The sequence below is a fragment of the Podarcis bocagei genome (assembly GCF_964188305.1).
Source record: "Podarcis bocagei genome assembly, chromosome: 12".
NCBI classification, from domain to species: domain Eukaryota; kingdom Metazoa; phylum Chordata; class Lepidosauria; order Squamata; family Lacertidae; genus Podarcis; species Podarcis bocagei.
In genome coordinates, this window is record NC_138137.1 from 60,176,817 (window position 1) to 60,190,442 (window position 13,626).

General features: G+C 51.0%; 1 protein-coding gene across 2 annotated transcripts; it reads right to left on the reverse strand.

Annotated features, from left to right (window-relative positions):
* Positions 1-1,542: 1,542 nt before the first annotated feature.
* On the reverse strand, positions 1,543-12,203 carry ZNF467 (zinc finger protein 467). 2 transcript variants are annotated; one of them, XM_081163598.1, is made up of 5 exons: positions 11,774-12,203; positions 8,659-8,770; positions 7,302-7,415; positions 6,276-6,380; positions 1,543-4,191 (listed from the first exon to the last, which is right to left on the reverse strand). In XM_081163598.1, exons 1-5 carry the CDS (start codon positions 11,795-11,797, stop codon positions 2,228-2,230), a joined length of 2,319 nt encoding a protein of 772 aa, XP_081019724.1. In that variant the 5' UTR covers positions 11,798-12,203; the 3' UTR covers positions 1,543-2,227. The 2 variants fall into 2 exon arrangements, with proteins under 2 accessions (XP_081019724.1, XP_081019725.1); XM_081163599.1 differs by having other exon boundaries at positions 1,543-4,188; positions 11,774-12,201.
* Between the last annotated feature and the right edge of the window lie 1,423 nt (positions 12,204-13,626).

Sequence of the window (13,626 nt, forward strand, 5' to 3'; positions counted from 1 at the left end):
GACTACCTTCACATATTGCCTGGTGCATGCAGCATTTGTCTATAACAGGGATTTTGTTTCCCCCTGACAGGAGCGAGCCAGCAGCAAATCACAGGGAGCAAGTGGAGTTAACTCTTTAATGGCAAAAAACCACAACAGGATCTGCACAGGAGCGTTGGGCCTAATGAGCGCAGCAACTCATCTTGCACCCCAGGAAGCACTTGAAGGTCCTTGCCTCCCCATAGATGCCTAAATCCCCTCCTCTCCTCTTCTAAGCATCCTAGACGGCATGACACTAACTTCTCCTCCACCCTCTTCATGCCTCTCCTGGTTCTGGGAGACAATAGCAGAGGAGAGCTTGTTGCAGCAGGAGGGGGAAGACACCGATGCCTCTTCCCCAGCCAGATCCATCTCTGCCTCTTGCCCCCCCTCCTCTCGATACGATAATCTTTATTGTCATTGTCCCATACAGAACAACAAAATTAAAAAATCTACATAAGAAATTCAAAACCCAACAAGCCTGCTATCCCAACTATCCCAGCCTGGTCAGCCCCTAAAAATTCTGATACTGTACCCCATTTCTAAATACAATATACTCCCATACAGACTTCTTACAACGCGTTTAAACCCAAAATCGCATTTGGATAGAAACTGTTTCTCAGGCAGCTAGCCCTAGTCTTTATAATCCTGTACCTTCTTCCTGAAGGCAGAAGCTGAAAGAGATCATTTCCGGGGTGAGCACTATCCTGCAGCTTTCTTATGATACCTGGAAGCGTAGATTTGATCCAAGGTGGGAAGAGTGCACCCAATTATTCTCTCCGCAGTCTTTACAACCCTGGACAGCATTGTTTTCCCCCTGACTGTGCAGCTCCCAAACCACACACAGAGACCATAAGTTAACACACTCTCCACAGTACAATGGTAAAATGCCATCAACAGGTCCTTTGAGAGATTGTTTTCCGGAGGATTCTCAGAAAATATAACCTCTGCTGTGCTCTCTTCATCAGGTCTTTGCTGTTTTCTCCCCAGGTTAGATCATCTCTCCTGCTTCAGCTTCTGCCTCCGAGTCTGAACTTCTCTCTGCCACAGGCTCTCCTCGCTCACTAAGCCCTGTTGCCTCTTCAGCTTCTGACACCTCCTCTTCCCAATCTTCTCCCTCTGACCCACCACCCATCTGTGGGCTCTGAGCCTTCTTCCCTGGGGGGTTCCCCAGCTGGTTCTTCCCCCCATTCCTCTACATCCAACCCTTCCATGACCCCCTCGCATGGAGCAGCATCAGTAGTCACATGGGATCTCACACAGGCCGCGAAGGATCCCAGTCAGTCATGGGGTCATCAGAACAGGACCAGGACTATAATGGATCCGGGCCAAGATGCATCTAGCTCAGTTACTTGTGGCAAAACTACTACCAAGAAGGAGGTGCTGCGTAGTCCTCTGGAATTAAGGCAGCAATTTACTCAGAGTTGTGCGCTGAGGGGCATGCGCAGGGTGAGAGAGGGAGCCAACCTGTAAGGTGCTTAATATTAGACATTACCCACACCACCCAGATGCAGACACACAAAATATTATGAAGGATCATTTATTTCTGAAAGCATCAGGGCTAAAGTCAGAACTGACATAACTTTCCCCCCCGTTTCCATCAAAGGCGGCTTTACAAAACGTAATGTACATTCGCTTGAGGATGCTACTAAAATGATTTGTTGGCAATATTATATATATTTTTTAAAAAGTTTCCATTATTATTTAAAGCTGAAAAGGTCTGGATACTGAGACATTTCGCCCGCTCTGACCCAGTTCGTGTATCTCAGGTGCGTGTTCAAAGAATCCCTGCAAAAAGTGCGCCACTGAGCTTCTCCCAGATCTCATTCATTCCCCCCCCCCCACAAAAAGCCCAAGCTTCTAGCCCTTATGGAGGTGGATTTAGGCTTGGATGTTGCAGAGAGAGCATGGAGAACCCTCAGAAGCCACTGAGAATATATCCCAACAGCTGTGAAGCAAGGCTTTCAATGCCTCAGGGAGTTTATTGCCTATATGAGTGACTAGCAAGAATAAAATAAATTATGAAAAGTTTATTGTCTTAGCCAGGGAGGGGGGAGAGCATAACTTCCAGAATTATGAAAAATATGATTACTTTGCTGTATATTTAGGCTGCAGACATTGGTGTACAATTTATTTCTGCAGGGGTTGTTTTGATTCTTTATAGCACAGAGTACACACTTTCCTGCAGCAGAGTTACGTGGCTTTTGGGTCATTGCCAGGGGCCCCCAAAAGCCATGGGGAAAACGAGGGGCTGATCTTGCTGCTGCTGCTGCTCCTGTGGGAGGGAGCCCTGGGGCAAGGCAGCCGGCCACACGGTGGCGCTGCTGGGCAGGGGCGCACTGGTGTGCGTGCGCTCGTGGCGCAAGAGGTGGGTCTTGCGACTGAAGCTGCGGGCGCAGTGGGTGCAGATGTAGGGGCGCAGGCCGGTGTGTACGGCCTGGTGGCGCACCAGGTTGGTCTTGGAGCTGAAGCGCCGCGGGCACTGGGCGCAGGCATGGGGGCGCAGGCCCGTGTGCACCGCCTCGTGGCGCGCCAGGTGCGACTTGCGGCTGAACGCGCGCCCGCACAGCGGGCAGGCGAAGGGACGCTGCCCGGCATGGGACTTGACGTGCGCCAGCAGGCTGGCCCGGGTGCCGAAGGCGCGCCCGCACTGAGCGCAGGAGAACGGGCGCTCGGCCGAGTGCTGGTTGCGCCGGTGCCTCTGCAGGTGCCTCTTGTGGGCGAAGCAGCGCCCGCACTCGCTGCAGGAGAAAGGGCGCTGCCCGGCGTGCCCGCCGCACTGGTGTGCCGCCAGCCCGGCCCGGTGCGCGAAGCTCCTCTCGCAGTGCGGGCAGGCATAGGGCAGCAGGCCCATGTGCCCGCGGAGGTGCGCCGTCAGGTGGCGCTTGTCGCTGAAGCCCCTCCCGCACTCTGCGCAGGAGAACGGGCGGCCGCCCTCGGCGTGAAGCCGCTGGTGCGATGCCAGGTTCTTCCTCCAGGCAAACGCCTTTCCACAGTCGGAGCACAGGAAAGGCTTTTCTTCCGGGCGTTGGCAAGGGTTCGGTTCCTCTTCTTCCTCCTCCTCTTGCGGTTCGATCTTGCCAACTTGCTCTATGCAGGGGGCTCCACCCTCTGCCTCCCCCTGTATCCTGCAGAGCCCACCGAAGTGGCCTTGCTCGGGGTAGACCATTCCGGGAGCCGCCATGCCACCGTCCCTCTGCCCAGGGTGCTCCATGCCAGGGACTCTCCCCAACTTGGGATCCGCCTGAGCCTTAAACAGGGCTGCACTCGGATATGGCTCCCCCTGCCCCACGCAGGAGGCAGGATACAGCCCCAGTCCGACCTCGTTGTTGTACGAAACGGTCGCCAGCCCAAGTCTGCCCTGCTCTGCGCAGACATCGGCTACGTGCCCGGTTTCGACGGTTGCAACCTGCCCCATTCCACCGTGCTCACCACTGCAGATGCCCACATCCTGCCCAGGTTCGGCGCCACCCCTGTAGACCCCTGCCGCGGCTTGACCCGCCTCTGGAAGCTCCCCATGCGCCGGCGGGGCCCCCTCTTCGTGGAGGCGCTGGTGGCGCAGCAGGTGCCTGCGGTGCACGAAGGTGCGGTCGCAGAGCGGGCAGGCGTGGGGCCGCTCGCCGGTGTGGGTCAGCTGGTGGCGCACCAGGTGCGTCTTCTTGCGGAAGCTCTTGGCGCAGCGGTCGCAGGGGAAGGGGCGCTCGCCGGTGTGCACCCGCTCGTGCGAGCCCAGGTGGATCTTCTGCGAGAAGCGGCGCCCGCAGTGGGCGCAGGCGAAGGGGCGCTCGCCAGTGTGCACCCGCGCGTGGCGCGTCAGGTGGGCCTTCTTGCCAAAGGCCTTCCCGCACTGTGGGCAGGTGAAGGGGCGAGGGCGGGGGTCCCCAGGGCCGCCGGCAGGCGGGGGTCCCGGATTTTCACAACGGGGGCAGCCCAGCGGCTTCTCCTCACTCAGCATCTGCCACTGCTGCAGCGCCAAGCCTGACAGCTCGCCGAGGCCGCCTCCTCCTCCACTGGCGCTGCCGTACTCCTCCGCGGGGTTCAGGCCTTCGGACTTGCAGACTCCCGCTGCGACGGGCAGTCCTGAGAGCAGCACCTCTGCGCTCAGGCCCGCCGGCCACTCCGAGTACTCTTCCTCCGCTTCCACCTTCACCGCACGGAGCAGCCACCCGCCTGCTGGGATCAAGGGCACAAAGAGAGAGGCGTTAGGGGACTGATTCCCGGGGCGACCAGATGCTGCATTCACAATCCCATCGTTCAGATCTAGGGTGAAATAAGGTGTGCCGTTCTGGTCTCCTCGCCTCCAAAAGGGCATCGAGGAGTTGGAAAACGTTAAAGGGGATGGAACAACACCTGTAGGACGAAAGGTGGCAGCATTTGGGGGTTTTTAGGTGACCTGATAGAAGTTTATGTAATATTACAGTACAGTGGACTCTCCGGATACGGGTATAATTTGTTCCAGGGGTCTGTGTGCACCCTGAAAAATCTGTAACCAGAGGCAGCGCTTCTGCACATGCATGCACAGTGCAGAGCGCTTTTGAACATGCAGTGGCGGTGAAACCCGGAAGAACACACTTCCGGGCTTGCCGCGTTCATAACCTGAAAGTTACGTATCCAGAGTAGTAAGTAACCAGAGGGTCCACTGTATATGGCTAAAAATGAAAATAGAGAATCCTTCACACTTTATAAACTTTTGGGTTAACTTAAACTGTTGATCACCTTCTAGACAAATAGTATGCTGGGATAAGAACTCACATTATTTTGTTGTTATTCTTCATGCATTGCCTAAACTCTATCTCCTGGGTTAGAGTGGGATATTTCATTATTTATCCGCATGAGGTTGTTATATTTTGGAGGATTTTATTTTATTTTTTAAAGTGAGTTTATAAAATGAAGTGAGGGATGGAGAAAATGGACAACTTCTCTCCTTCTTCCATTACACTAGAACAGTGTTTCCCAACCTTTTTTGGGCAAAGGCACACTTGTTTGATGAAAAAATTCTCGAGGCACACCACCATTACAGCCCCGTGATGTCAGCGCGCAGCGTCACGCCGGGAGGGACGCACGAAAGTGTAAGTTTCAATTTTTTTCCCTCCCCCTTGCCGGGGAACCTCCAAGCTTTGGGGGTGGGGGGGAGGAGGCAGCAAAGCGAGGCAGGAAGGAGAGCGCGGCTTGGCTGGGTGAGCTTTGGCAGGGGCAGGGAATGAGAGCCGCGAGGCGGGCGCTGCGGACGGAGGCACTGCCCGCAGAGCTCGCAGGCAGCCAGCCAGGCAGACGGCGAGAGCCCCGCGCTGGGCGGCCTCTCCTCGCCGCCGCCGCCCCGCCTCTCGCCGCCCGACTCGCCCGCCTCCCTCCAGGCAACATCTCGCGGCACACCAGGCAACACTGTGCCGCGGAACAGTGGTTGGGAAACACTGCACTAGAACTTGTGAACATGCAATAAAGATAAACATTGAAAGACACTGTGCAGAATTAATCCCTCCTTCAGGAGGCACAGGGATTAATACTACTACTACTACTAATTTTAGCCACTCTGGGCGGCTCCAACAAACATAGGTAAAGGTAAAGGGACCCCTGACCATTAGGTCCAGACGTGACCGATTCTGGGGTTGCGGCGCTCATCTCGCTTTACTGGCCAAGGGAGCCGGCGTACAGCTTCCGGGTCATGTGGGCAGCATGACTAAGCCGCTTCTGGTGAACCAGAGCAGCGCACGGAAAGGCCGTTTACCTTCCCCCCAGAGCAGTACCTATTCATCTACTTGCACTCTGATGTGCTTTCAAACTGCTAGGTGGGCAGGAGCAGGGACCGAGCAACGGGAGCTCACCCATCATTGCGGGGATTCAAACCACCGACCTTCTGATCGGCAAGCCCTAGGCTCTGTGGTTTAACCCACGGCACCACTCGCGTCCCTTCCAACAATCATAGAAGCTTAATAAAACATCAAACATTAAAAGCTTCCCAATAAAGGATATTGTAGCACCTGTTAGGAGTGCCAGTTGCGAGTGGGCATTTATTGGGTAAGGCTATCTTGAAGCTAAACTGGTCCCAAGATGTTATGGGCTTTGTATACTAATAGCACCACCTTGAACTCGGCCCCAGAGCAGATCGGCAGCCGGTGCAGGTCTCTGAGCCCAGGCCTCATACGCCAACAAGGCCAGCAATCGTGTTGCAGCATCCCGCACTGACTGCCGCTGCTGGATCAGGGGTGAGGGATGCCCCATATCGCATTGCAATAATAAGAATAAATAACAGTCCTCACCTCTCTCTGGGCCTCTGGGGGCTTCTCCTCTCATCCTCTGCTCCTCCCCGGCCCTTCGCTGCTCTTCGCTCTTCCTGGCATCCTCAGTCTCCAGAGAGACGCATCCTGCAGAGAGGAAAGAAAAACAGAATAAAAGCCACACTTTGGTCAGGACACGGAGGTAAATAAACAGCTCAGGGGCCTTCCAAACCCTGAAGGTGGAAAAGGGCGACTGAAATTATCCTGGGGATGGAGCGATTTTAACATTTTGAATTTTAACCTGTATTTTAAATTGGGGTTTTTTTCTCCCTCTCTTTTCCCTCTATTATGTTTTTACGGTGATTTTATTTTATTGGTGTTAGCCGCCCTGAGCCCGGCTCTAGCCAGGGAGGGCAGGGTATAAATAAAATTTATTATTATTATTATTATTATTCCCCTATGAAAAAGGCCGCAGCATTTGGGGCGTTTTAGTTTGGAGAAAATTCGAGGAAGAGGCAACACGAGAGGAGTTTGTGAAATTATTCACAGACTGGAGGAAGCGGAGAGAAGAAAGCTTTTCTCCCTCTCTCTTAACACTAGAACTTGCGGGGATGCGATGAAACTGAATGAGGGACAGAGAAAAGAAAGTTCTTCGCACAGAGGAGGGTTAGACCAGAGGTCAGCAACCTTTTTCAGATGTGGGCCGGTCCACCGTCCCTCAGACCATGTGGGGGGCCAGACTAATTTTTGGGGGTGTGTGTGTGAATGAACGCATTCCTCTGCCCCACAAATAACCCAGAGATGCGTTTTAAGTAAAAGCACACATTCTACTCATCTAAAAACATGCTGATTCCTGGACTGTCTGCAGGCTGGATTGAGAAGGTGATTGGGCCAGATCCGGCCCCCAGGCCTTAGGCTGCCTCCCCCTGGGTTAGACTGAGGAACTCCCTGCCACAGGAGATAGTGAGGGCCGCCAACTTAGATGGCCAACATCTCACTGGACACTATAAGAGGGTGCTTGACCCAGGAACACACTTCTGCCAATAAGGGTTTGCCGGCTTCTCTCACCTGTGTCGGCAGCATCCGACCGCTCCCTGGGCTGGACATCCCCCTGACCATTAAGCAGCAGCGGGCCACCTTCCTCAATCTGGGCAACCATCTCGGGCTTGGTGACTGGCGATCCTGCAAGAGAGAAAGCGTAAATTATCCTGTCTTCTGACTCTTCGGTAAGGACCAAAGGGGCAGATTCGGTAGTATCTCTGTTCAGAGTGAATGGCTTTGCTCCTCCTCAAAATGCCTTGTTGAATTCACTAAACTGCAGCAGTACCTTGGTTCTCAAACTTTTTTAAAAATTAATTTTTATTGAGTTTTCATGTTTAATTACAACTCATTACACAAATCTATAACATAAAGCATTGCTCAAACAGAGCATCGACTTCCTTCCCTCCCTCTTTCTGACTTCCAAACATCTTTTACTAAATTCTCGCATTTCTATAACCACTTTTTTTACCTTAAATGTTCTTCTTTTTTATTAAAATTACCTCCTTATATGTAAATCAGTTCCTTATTTTCACATTACAAAGCATTTCAATTCAAACCTACAAACATTTTCAAATGTTTACAATTTTCTTTCATATAAAATATAAATTTGCTCCAGTCCTTTTGAAACAGTTCGCTTCTCCTCAGAATGCCTTGTTGAATTCACTAAAGTACAGCGGTACCTTGGTTCTCAAACTTAATCCGTTCCAAAACCAAAGTGTTCCAAAGCCAAGGCGCGCTTTCCCATAGAAAGGAATGCAAAAGGGATTAATCTGTTCCAGACTTTTAAAAACAACCCCTAAAACAGCAATTTCACATGGTTTTTGCTATCTAACGAGACCACTGAGCCATAAAACCAAAGCAATGAACAATGTACTGCAGTCACGCAATCCATCATTCAGTAGCTGAACTGGGTTCCACATAGTCACAAAAACAAAACAAAAAGAGCTGAATAAAGTTTGCAAACCGGAACACTTGCTTCTGGGTTTGCAGTGTTCTGGTTCCAAGTTGTTTTGAGTACCAAAGCGTTTGAGAACCAAGGGACCACTGTATACAAATGTCTCAGATAAATACATAAATGCCTGTGTCTGCACAATGAAGAAACACAATCGGGTTCTGGGGCAAATTTGGATTATAAATAAATTAATATAAAGATAATATAACAGGCACAACAAGAGATGACTTGGCCAATGCACCCCATGCTCAGATTAGACTGCTGCAATGTGCTGTATGTGGGGCTGCCCCTGAAGACTGTATTTGCCCCCCACCCTCCAGGCCTCTATTTCCCCATATTAGGTCTAGAAAAAAAACTCCACACATTCATTCCACAGGAGATCAGGTTGTGGGCAGGGAGGAGGAGGAGGGCGAATAAAAGTCCTTGTTTTACCCAAAGCGATGGTGGCGCCGTAATTCTCCCGCATGGTGTCCTCATGTGCTGCCCACTCCTTCCAGCGCTCGGGGGCGAGATACAGGGCCGCGTCCTCACACCGCACTGGCACCTGCAAGGGGCACGGGGCAAGACAGGAAACATGGCCTTCTCAGTGGTGGCTCCGACCTGGTGGAATGCTCTGTTCCATGAGACCAGGGCCCTGCAGGATTTAACCTCCTTCCGCAGGGCCTGTAAGACAGAGCTATTCCACCTGACTTTCAATTTGAACTTAGCCTGATCTTTTTATTCCCCTTCCTTCCCTCCCCTTTTTATGAAGATTACCCGCTCTGGAATCCCACAGCTAATTCTCCCCTGGTCTCCTTGCTGGCCCAAATAGGACTAACTTAGCCAGCTAGCCCTGGTGATCATCTAATGTTTACTGGATGGATTTCCCCCCTAAATTGATTTTTGAATTCTGAATTTATTGTTATTCACATTTTATACTGTATTTTATGCTGTTTTTTGTTGCATTAATATTTACAATCAGAGGAAGGTTTCATTTTCGGAATAATAAATTCCCAGAGTAGTTTTTACAGTTATACCAAAAATTATTGATTTGGTTATAGTGTTAGAAACACATAGACAGATAATTATAAAATTAGTGTGAGGTTTAATAAGTGAACTGTTTATATGTGGACAACTTTTCTGCTGTACTTTATTGGAAGGAGAGAAATAATCATTTCCTTAAAAACAATTTAAACAATTCATTTAACTAAAAAAATAACATTATAGCATATGTATCCATGTTTGTTAACTGATGTGGTTAAACTTTTTTTTTTAAAAAAAACACAACTTAGGCTGAGTTTTAGCATACATGAAAAACTTAAAACAAAACCGAGTGTTTTTGTATGTTTTGCAGTATTTCTGCAACTGGTCCGCCAGGGACCGTTAATTGGGCCCTGTGTGACTCAAATCCAAACGATGCTAGGGATTTTCTTTGTATTTTTGCATATCCCACCATATCCCCAGACAGGGAGTCCAGGCAGCTTTCACAAAGAGCCAGGGTGTAATGGTTAGAGCAGGGGTCAGCAAACTTTTTCAGCAGGGGGCCGGTCCACTGTCCCTCAGACCTTGTGGGGGGCCAGACTATATTTTTTTTTGGGGGGGGGAATGAACGAATTCCTATACCCCACAAATAACCCAGAGATGCATTTTAAATAAAAGGACACATTCTACTCATGTAAAAACACGCTGATTCCCGGACCATCCGCAGGACGGATTGAGAAGGCGATTGGGCTGGATCCGGCCCCCGGGCCTTAGTTTGCCTACCCATGTCTTTACCCATAGGAAATATTAAAACAAAACCATTGCAAAAAGTTAAAGCTTAGATCAGGAGTCAGCAAACTTTTTCAGCAGGGGGTCGGTTCACTGTCCCTCAGACCTTGTGGGGAGCCAGACTATATTTTGAAAAAAAATAATGAAGGAATTCCTATGCCCCACAAATAACCCAGAGGTGCATTTTAAAGAAAAGGGCACACTCTACTCGTGTAGAAACACGCTGATTCCCGGACCGTTCGTGGGCCAGATTTAGAAGGCGAATGGGCCGGATCCAGCCCCCGGGCCTCGGTTTGCCTCCCCATGGCTTAGATCCTCAAAGGTACAAAAAGGCTGTGAAATGAGCTTCCTAGGTTCTGTCGCCTGCCATGTTTCCCCAAAGGGAATGGGGCTCAATGCCCAACTTCTGCCGAATCTCGCTTTATAAACTGCAAGCGGCTGTGAGCCTCGTTATGAGAAGATGCCACACGAGTTACAGCACCGCGGTTAAGTAAACGCCAAGGTTATTACCGCCCAGGACACCTGAACAGCGGTTGGCTTCCAACTCCCCACCTGAAATATCCCTTGAGCAAAACAGCAATATTCATAATGACAGGCTAGAGAAAGACCTATAATTAAGCACCCTTGAGCGCGGGGCAAACAACTGATTTATGCTCCACTTGTATAAAAACCCCTGCTTTAAAAAGTGCCTTCGAATCAAGATTCCCTTTCCATTTAAGCGCCCCGACTGCTGCATAAAATATTATTCATGGCCCCAAACTAACGAGCCGTTGCACCCGTGACGCATGAAGGTTAGAATGAAGGGTTTCAGAGGGGAGGGAAAACCCAGAGCTTCCTGCAGCTCACCGCTGAGAAAATAAGTGGCAGGTTTTACTTCTAATGCTTCTTTGAGCTTCTATTCCCCTGCCCCACTGGGAACAGATTCAACTTAAAGGAGATTCTGGCTCCAGGAAGAACTTTCTGAGGGCCAAGTGGAAAGGTCTCCTTTGGGAGGCTGTGGACTCCCCTTCCTTGTGGGTTTTGAGGCAGAGGTTGGATCCGTCAGGGATGCTTCAGCCAAGATTCCAGGGGGATGGACTAGATGAAACAAGGGGTCCCTTTCAACAGGGGCGGACTTTGCTCAGATGGTGCCCTGAGCGAGGCCAAAACTTGGTGGTCCCAAATGGAAATTCTCAACTACGGATCGCCTCAAATCTGTGTCTCCTGGGCTCGGCGACCTGCGATTTTCCCGACTCTACATTTCTATGATTCAGGTGCGAATCCTGCCTTGCCAGGAGGGCAGGGCTGGGTGACCCCTGCGGGTCTCCTCCTGCCCCTATGCAGAAGTTCAACCCTAAGGCCACGACCCAGTTGGGACGCTCCGCCGTGCAAAGCTCCCCGTTGGTAGAGCACAAGACTCTTCATCACAGGGTGGCGGGTTCGAGGCAGAAGATTCTGCATTGCAGGGGGCTGGACTGGATGACCCTCGGGGTCCCTTCCAACTCGACCATTCTAGGATTCATTGCAAGGCGACTGGTGCAGGATCGTGGCCTTAGCCATGTGCACTTTGAACCAAAAAGGGGGGGGGGGAGTTATTTTGACACTTCTCCTCTGCCGGACGACCCCTGCGCCCCTTTGCCAACGCGCAGCCGGGATACCCGGCTCCGGGGACCCCCGGGCGCCCCTCCCGAAGATTTGCCCCCCGAGGGCTGATCTTCCTCCTCCCTGGGTGGCATCTGGGGCCCGGAAGACACGCAAATGAGGACTAATTGCCTCTCGGCCACATCAAAGCAACTGAACTCCTCCGCCTCCGCCTTACCTGCGCGGCAGCCCCGACGGCCATCCGTGGGCCCGGATCCTCGGGGGAGCGGCAGGCTCCGCAGCGCGCCCACCTCCTGCGCCCGATCCTGGGCTGCGCGAGGAGAGGGAAGGGCGCGCGCACACACAAACCCCCCTCCAAAAAACTGTGGGTGCGCGGGGCGTGGGAAGGAAGACCCCGCCGGGCGCGCGTCTGCAGAAAGGGAAGGTGCGCGCACCCGGGCCCTACGCCCCAAGGGGGTCCCGCGCGGAAGGATCGGGGCCGGCTCCTCGGGAGAAAGCTTGCCCTCCCCCCCACCCCGCGATCCCGCTTGCAAAGACCCCCCCCCCAAAGAAAAGGGAGAAGGAGAGAGGCGGTTTTGCAAAACGGGCTGGTTCCGCCTGCCGGCCGTGCGCGCCGCCGGATTGCCCTGCTCGGCGGACGGAGAGGGGAACTACATCTCCCAGCAGGCACCGGGCTCCGGGGGGGGTTGTGGGGGGTGGAGAGAGAGAGAAAGAAAGAGCTTTGCAATTCAGCGCTTCGCGCTTCCGTCGGCTTGCAAGGCGGCGAGGGGGGCGCGCGGAGGAGGCCAGCTGGAAGCAGCTGCGCGCGCACGAGGAATCGGGGGCTCCTTAAGGACTAGTGGATTGAGGAGGAGAGCAGAAGCGCGTACCCGCCGGCATTTCTCCGATGAAAATAGGGACGTCCTATTCAAATAATAATAATGAGGAGGATGAGGATGATGATGATAATAATAATAGCTGACTGGGTTCCCCAGCCATTCTGGGCGGCTTCCAAAATATATGAAAACATAATAAAAGATATTTATTAAAGTTTTTTAAAATATAACAATGAAAATGAAAAATAAAAAGAAACAAAATACAAAATACAACATAAAAACAGTTAAAAAACAAATAGTTTCCCATAACATATCTTCCTTACACTTATTTCCCCAGACCTCCTCATACCTCCCTTCTTTGTATTCCACTTCAATTTGTTAGTTCAGCAAATCCTTACCATTAAGCTTTTACCCATTTGTAAACCTTTTCCCCCCCTATCTCTTAAAGCATTACAGCTGGAAACCCCTTCGTTTCTATCCAACATCCTTCTAGCATTCATTAATTTTACAATATTTCTGTATATAGTCTTTAAAGTTCTTCCAGTCTTCTTTCACCATCTCTTCTCCCTGGTCTCGGATTCTGCCAGTCATTTCTGCCGAAAATATATGAAAACATAATAAAACAATAAACAACTTCCCGGTACTGGGCTGCCTTCAGATGTCTTCTAAAGGTTTTATAGTTACTTGTTTTGGGGTGGTCTAACACCATTATCTCCTGTATAGGGCAGGTTTTTTTATTGTTCAATGTTTTATTATGTTTTTATATATGTTTATGTTTTATATACCCAGAGTGGCTGGGGCAACCCAATAAGATGTGTGAGGTATAAATAAAATAATAATAATAAAATGGTACCTCGGGTTAAGAACTTAATTTGTTCCGGAGGTCCGTTCTTAACCTGAAACTGTTCATAACCTGAAGCACCGCTTTAGCTAATGGGGCCTCCTGCTGCCGTTGCACCGCTGGAGCACGATTTCTGTTCTCATCCTGAAGCAAAGTTCTCAACCTGAAGCACTATTTCTGGATTAGTGGAGTCTGTAACCTGAAGCATATGTAACCCGAGGTACCACTCTAATAATAATATTGAATATTATTATAGAACGTCCCTATTTTCATCTGATAAATGTGGGAGGGTATGGGATAGCGGAAGGAAATCTGGGGCGGGGGGAGAGAGAGAGAGAATCTGCTGGTGCCTTTGGGACTAGCAGACTGTTGAGGTTGGCAGAAGGAGATCCGGTGGACTACATCCCAGGTTCT

Coding starts and splice junctions, on each gene's coding strand:
- ZNF467 (XM_081163598.1), bottom strand. CDS start 11,797: ATGGCCGTCGGGGCTGCCGCGCAG. Junction 7,416..8,658: donor CGGCGCCACCATCGCTTTGG/GTAAAACAAGGA, acceptor TCTCTCTTGCAG/GATCGCCAGTCACCAAGCCC. Junction 6,381..7,301: donor GTCGGATGCTGCCGACACAG/GTGAGAGAAGCC, acceptor TCCTCTCTGCAG/GATGCGTCTCTCTGGAGACT.